At 45.4% G+C, this 7500-nt stretch overlaps 1 protein-coding gene across 1 annotated transcript in view; it reads left to right on the top strand.

Moving 5' to 3' along the window:
* The window catches only part of LOC110164033 (CLIP-associating protein 1-A-like), a 57901-nt gene that overhangs the window by 45273 nt on the left and 5128 nt on the right, over positions 1–7500 (top strand). The window contains exons 34-38 of the mRNA XM_055163983.1: positions 573–666; positions 754–940; positions 1056–1109; positions 1477–1796; positions 6834–6962. Of these exons, the coding sequence (XP_055019958.1) occupies positions 573–666; positions 754–940; positions 1056–1109; positions 1477–1796; positions 6834–6962 (784 nt within the window). The remainder of the gene's footprint in view (positions 1–572; positions 667–753; positions 941–1055; positions 1110–1476; positions 1797–6833; positions 6963–7500) is intronic.

Here is a 7500-nt window from a genome sequence, read left to right on the forward strand (position 1 = left end):
GTTCCTCAGTGTGATGTTTGTTCTTCTCTCAGTGTGATGTTCCTCTCAGTGTGTTGTTCTGTTGTTTGTTCTTGTGATGTTTGTTCTTCTCTGTTCAGTGTGATGTTCCTCAGTGTGATGTTTGTTCTTGTTCTTCTCAGTGTTGTGTTCTTCTCAGTTGTGATGTTTGTTCCTCAGTGTGATGTTTGTTCTTCTGTTAGTGTGATGTGTTCTTCTCAGTGTGTTTTGTTCTTCTCTTGTTTCAGTGTGATGTTTGTTCTTCTCAGTGTGATGTTTGTTCTTCTGTTTTGTTCCCCAGTGTGATGTTTGTTCTTCTCTTGTTCCTCAGTGTGATGTTTGTTCTTCTCTTGTTCCTCAGTGTGATGTTTGTTCTTCTCTTGTTCCTCAGTGTGATGTTTGTTCTTCTCTTGTTCCTCAGTGTGATGTTTGTTCTTCTGTTTTGTTCCTCAGTGTGATGTTTGTTCTTCTCTTGTTCCTCAGTGTGATGTTTGTTCTTCTCTTGTTCCTCAGTGTGATGTTTGTTCTTCTCTTGTTCCTCAGTGTGATGTTTGTTCTTCTCTTGTTCCTCTGAGTGTGATGTTCGAGGTGGATCCTGAGAGCACAGATGAAGTTTGTGGTTCTAAAAGTCCAGATGAGGAGAACAGGCGGGAGTCCAGGGACACACTGGTGAGACCCTTTTACTCTCAGACCCTTTTACTCTCAGACCCTTTTGCAGACCCTTTTCACTCTGAGTATTTTCGTTTTCCTGTGCAGTTTCCAGGGGGCGGGGCCTGGGACTCTGGAGACTCGTCTGAAGTTTGTCGTTCGGTTTTGGAAAATAAAACGTCTTTACTGAACTCACTTCCTCCTCGCGCTCTGATTGGTTCACGCTTCAAGGACTACAACCCCCAGAACTACAGCGACACGGCGACCACGGACCGAGCGGAGGACGCCGCCGACGGTGAGACTGAACCGCTTTAGACCAGCTTTAGACCGGGTTTAGACCGAGTTTAGTCCGGGTTTAGACCGAGGTTTAGACCGGGTTTAGTCCTGATTAAAGTCTTGTCTCTTTTCAGGTCATAAAGACGAGGGAGGAGAGAATCGAACCCAAAGTCCTAAAGGATTTTCAGGTAATATTGTATTTGTATCTGACTCTGATCACACGTTGTTGTTGTATTTTAGACGTGTTTTGTTTACGTGACAGTTGCTATGGTAACAGTGATGGAGTTACCTGTGTGTGTGTCACACCTGCTGCTGCTGCTGCTGCTGCTGCTGCTGCTGCTGCTCTGTCCAAACACAAAGTCACTTCAGAAACAAAAAAAAAACCTGTTTTATGTTCCTGGATGTTTTTTCGTCACTGTGAGCAGCTCTCCTCTCCACAGACCTGACTCCTCCAGTGTGTTGACAGTTTAAATGTGTCCCTCAGTGTCGCCCCTGTAGACCTGAGTGACCTGAGTGACCTGAGTGAGAGTGTAATTGTCTCTGTGTGTTGGTCAGTGTCGTCGGTGGAGCAGGTGGAGCAGGTGGAGCAGGTGGAGCAGGTGGAGCAGGTGGAGGTGGCGGAGGTGGTGGGGGTTCTCCTGAAGACCCTGTCCCAGGCGGAGGGGGGGGAGCGTGGGCTGGAGCAGAGGAGGAGCAGCCTCCTGGAGCTGCTGAAGATCTGCAGAGAAGAACACGAGAACATGAACGAGAACACGAACACGAGCAAGAACATGAACAAGAACAAGAGCAGGAGCAGGAGCAGGAGCGCCCCCCTGTGGGACGAACACTTCAAGACAACTCTCCTCCTACTGCTGGAGACGCTCAACTACAGCGAGGTACTACTACTACTACTACTACTACTACTACTACTACTACTACTACTACTACTACTGCTGGAGACGCTCAACTACAGCGAGGTACTACTACTACTACTACTACTACTACTACATATACTACTACTACAACTCTACTCCTACTGCTGGAGACGCTCAACTACAGCGAGGTACTACTACTACTACTACTACTACTACTACATATACTACTACTACAACTCTACTACTACTGCTGGAGACGCTCAACTACAGCGAGGTACTACTACTACTACTACTACTACTACTACTACTACAACTACTACTACTACTGCTGGAGACGCTCAACTACAGCGAGGTACTACTACTACTACTACTACTACTACTACTACATATACTACTACTACAACTCTACTCCTACTGCTGGAGACGCTCAACTACAGCGAGGTACTACTACTACTACTACTACTACTACTACTACTACTACTATATACTACTACAACTCTACTCCTACTGCTGGAGACGCTCAACTACAGCGAGGTACTACTACTACTACTACTACTACTACTACTACTACTTACTACTACAACTCTACTCCTACTGCTGGAGACGCTCAACTACAGTGAGGTACTACTACTACTACTACTACTACCTATACTACTACTACAACTCTACTACTACTGCTGGAGACGCTCAACTACAGCGAGGTACTACTACTACTACTACTACTACTACTACTACTACTACAACTCTACTACTACTGCTGGAGACGCTCAACTACAGCGAGGTACTACTACTACTACTACTACTACTACTACTACTACTACTACTACAACTCTACTCCTACTGCTGGAGACGCTCAACTACAGTGAGGTACTACTACTACTACTACTACTACATATACTACTACTACAACTCTACTACTACTGCTGGAGACGCTCAACTACAGCGAGGTACTACTACTACTACTACTACTACTACATATACTACTACTACAACTCTACTCCTACTGCTGGAGACGCTCAACTACAGCGAGGTACTACTACTACTACTACTACTACTACATATACTACTACTACAACTCTACTCCTACTGCTGGAGACGCTCAACTACAGCGAGGTACTACTACTACTACTACTACTACTACTACTACATATACTACTACTACAACTCTACTACTACTGCTGGAGACGCTCAACTACAGCGAGGTACTACTACTACTACTACTACTACTACTACTATATACTACTACTACAACTCTACTCCTACTGCTGGAGATGCTCAACTACAGCGAGGTACTACTACTACTACTACTACTACTACTACATATACTACTACTACAACTCTACTCCTACTGCTGGAGACGCTCAACTACAGCGAGGTACTACTACTACTACTACTACTACTACTACTACTACTACTACATATACTACTACTACAACTCTACTCCTACTGCTGGAGACGCTCAACTACAGCGAGGTACTACTACTACTACTACTACTACTACTACATATACTACTACTACAACTCTACTCCTACTGCTGGAGACGCTCAACTACAGCGAGGTACTACTACTACTACTACTACTACTACTACATATACTACTACTACAACTCTACTACTACTGCTGGAGACGCTCAACTACAGCGAGGTACTACTACTACTACTACTACTACTACTACTACATATACTACTACTACAACTCTACTCCTACTGCTGGAGACGCTCAACTACAGCGAGGTACTACTACTACTACTACTACTACTACTACTACTACTACAACTCTACTACTACTGCTGGAGACGCTCAACTACAGCGAGGTACTACTACTACTACTACTACATATACTACTACTACTACTACTACTACTACTACTACTACTACTACTACTACTACAACTCTACTACTACTTCTGGAGACGCTCAACTACAGCGAGGTACTACTACTACTACTACATATACTACTACAACTCTACTACTACTGCTGGAGACGCTCAACTACAGCGAGGTACTACTACTACTACTACTACTACTACTACAACTACTACTACTACTACAACTCTACTACTACTGCTGGAGACGCTCAACTACAGCGAGGTACTACTACTACTACTACTACTACTACTACTACTACTACTATACTACTACTACTACTACTACTACTACTACTACTACAACTCTACTACTACTGCTGGAGACGCTCAACTACAGCGAGGTACTACTACTACTACTACATATACTACTACAACTCTACTACTACTGCTGGAGACGCTCAACTACAGCGAGGTACTACTACTACTACTACTACTACTACTACATATACTACTACTACAACTCTACTACTACTGCTGGAGACGCTCAACTACAGCGAGGTACTACTACTACTACTACATATACTACTACTACAACTCTACTACTACTGCTGGAGACACTCAACTACAGCGAGGTACTACTACTACTACTACTGCTACTACATATACTACTACATATACTACTACTTCAACTCTACTACTACTGCTGGAGACACTCAACTACAGCGAGGTACTACTACTACATATACTACTACATATACTACTACATATACTACTACTTCAACTCTACTACTACTGCTGGAGACGCTCAACTACAGCGAGGTACTACTACTACTACTACTACTACTACATATACTACTACTACAACTCTACTACTACTACTACTACTACTACTACTACATATACTACTACTACAACTCTACTACTACTGCTGAAGACACTCAACTACAGCGATGTACTACTACTACTACTACTACTACTACTACTACTACTTAGAGCTGACTTTATTCTATCACTTACTTAGTTCATTCAAAAACTTCATGTTGTCATATTTTGACATGAATCTTCTGTGTGATCTTCTCCTGCGGCTCAGTGTCTCTGCTGTAACTTAATCATGTCATGTGATATTTTAAATGTAATGTGTGGATAGAAGTGAGTGTAGATAAACAGTGTTTATAGAAAAGTGTCTGTGTGAGTGTGACGTCTCCACAGGGTTCAGCTCCACTCAGACGAAGCTCCTGATGCTCCTGATGTCACAGGAGCGAATCTGGAGTCAGGCTCTAGATTATGAAGAGGAATTTTTGGATGAAAACATAGTGAAAAAAAACCAAACAAACACTAAGATCTTGTTTCATGGGTTAATCTGAACATTTAAGACCAAACTGAGTCTCACAGCAGCAGCAGGAACAGAGAGGAACAAACAACAATGTTCTAATGTGAGTCAGAAGGAGCCAGAAGAGAAGAGCCTCCTGCAGAACCTCCTGTTTGGAGTTTGGAGTATTTGGCAAGACAAGTTTATTTGTACAGCACAATTCGTACACACAGTAATTCAAAGTGTTTTACAGAATAAGAAATACATTAAAATCATAATAAAAACAAATCAAAACATAAAGATTAAAATGAAAAAAGAGAGACATAAATTGGAGAGAAGAGTGCGGAATGAAAACCTTTCAGTTATTTGCACAGTTAAACAGAAATGTTTAGAGTCTGGATTTAAACAGCGTCACAGAAGAGTCTGTCTCACATGTTCAGACTGTTCCAGGTTTTAGCTGCATGAACCTGAAACTCTGACTCCCCTTGTTTAGTCGTGACTCTGGCACCAGCAGGAGGTCAGAGGGTCGTGTCCCTGAGCTCCTCAGAGTGTGAGATGTTCATATGACACTAACATGTCACAGATGGACTTTGGTGCTCGACCCTGGAGACACTTGTACAAACAGAGACACTTGGAGTTTATATATTTGTGTGTCTGGTCTTCAGCGCTGTGTGTGTGTACTGAGTGTGTGTGTGTTTTGTGTGTATACTGAGTGTGTGTGTGTGTTTTGTGTGTATACTGAGTGTGTGTGTGTGTTTTGTGTGTGTACTGAGTGTGTGTGTGTTTGTGTGTGTACTGAGTGTGTGTACTGAGTGTGTGTGTTTTGTGTGTGTACTGAGTGTGTGTGTGTGTTTTGTGTGTGTACTGAGTGTGTGTGTGTGTGTGTTTGTGTGTGTACTGAGTGTGTGTGTTTTTTGTGTGTATACTGAGTGTGTGTGTGTGTTTTGTGTGTACTACTGAGTGTGTGTGTGTGTTTTGTGTGTATACTGTGTGTGTGTGTTTTGTGTGTACTGAGTGTGTGTGTGTGTGTACTGAGTGTGTGTGTTTTTGTGTGTGTACTGAGTGTGTGTACTGAGTGTGTGTACTGAGTGTGTGTGTGTGTTTTGTGTGTGTACTGAGTGTGTGTGTGTGTTTTGTGTGTGTACTGAGTGTGTGTGTGTTTTGTGTGTGTACTGAGTGTGTGTGTGTGTTTTGTGTGTATACTGAGTGTGTGTGTGTGTTTTGTGTGTGTACTGAGTGTGTGTGTGTGTTTTGTGTGTGTACTGGTGTGTGTGTGTGTGTTTTGTGTGTGTACTGAGTGTGTGTGTGTGTGTGTGTTTGTGTGTGTACTGAGTGTGTGTGTGTGTTTTTGTGTGTGTACTGAGTGTGTGTGTGTGTTTTGTGTGTGTACTGAGTGTGTGTACTGAGTGTGTGTCGTGTTCTTCAGCACTCTGTGTGTGTGTACTGAGTGTGTGTGTGTGTGTTTTGTGTGTGTGTACTGAGTGTGTGTACTGAGTGTGTGTCGTGTTCTTCAGTGTGTGTGTGTACTGTGTGTGTGTACTGAGTGTGTGTGTGTGTTTTGTGTGTACTGAGTGTGTGTACTGAGTGTGTGTACTGAGTGTGTGTGTGTGTACTGAGTGTGTGTACTGAGTGTGTGTGTGTGTTGGTGTGTGTACTGAGTGTGTGTGTTTTGTGTGTGTACTGAGTGTGTGTGTGTGTGTGTACTGAGTGTGTGTGTGTGTTGTGTGTGTACTGAGTGTGTGTGTGTGTTTTGTGTGTGTACTGAGTGTGTGTGTGTGTGTGTGTGTGTACTGAGTGTGTGTACTGAGTGTGTGTACTGAGTGTGTGTGTGTTTGTTGTGTACTGAGTGTGTGTGTGTTTTGTGTGTGTACTGAGTGTGTGTGTGTGTGTTTTGTGTGTGTACTGAGTGTGTGTTACTGAGTGTGTGTGTGGTGTTCTTCAGCACTCTGTCCGCGCTCTGTCTCTTCGTGTGATGAAGGAGCTGCTCAAAAATCAGCCAATCAGATTCAAGAACTACGCCGAGCTCACCATCATGAAAACTCTGGAGGCGCACAAGGACTCGCACAAGGAGGTAACGCCCACGCCACGCCCACATGTCCCCGCCCACATGTCCCCGCCCACATGTCCCCGCCCACATGTCCCCGCCCACATCCCCCCACATGTCCCCGCCCACATGTCCCCGCCCACATGGCCACGCCCACATGTCCCCGCCCACATGTCCCACGCCCACATGTCCCCGCCCACATGTCCCCGCCACATGTCCCCGCCCACATGTCCCGCCCACATGTCCCCGCCCACATGGCCACATGTCCCCACATGTCCCCGCCCACATGTCCACGCCCACATGTCCCCGCCCACATGTCCCCGCCATGCCCCGCCCACATGTCCCGCGTGTCCCCGCCATCTTCCCCCCACTGCCATCCCGCCCCGCCGCCCAGCCCCAGCCCCACCCCCCCCGTCCCGCCATCGCCAGCAGGCCCCACCCCCCGCCGTCCCGACCCGCCAGCAGGCCCACCCCCCGCCGTCCCGCCCCCGCTGTCCCGACCGGCCATCCCACCCCACCAACATGTCCCCGCCATCCTGCCATCTTCACCCCGCCATCCCGCCCC

The sequence above is a fragment of the Boleophthalmus pectinirostris genome, unplaced genomic scaffold (genome assembly GCF_026225935.1).
Source record: "Boleophthalmus pectinirostris isolate CB_2022bp ecotype Guang Dong unplaced genomic scaffold, ASM2622593v1 HiC_scaffold_11, whole genome shotgun sequence".
NCBI classification, from domain to species: Eukaryota; Metazoa; Chordata; class Actinopteri; order Gobiiformes; family Gobiidae; genus Boleophthalmus; species Boleophthalmus pectinirostris.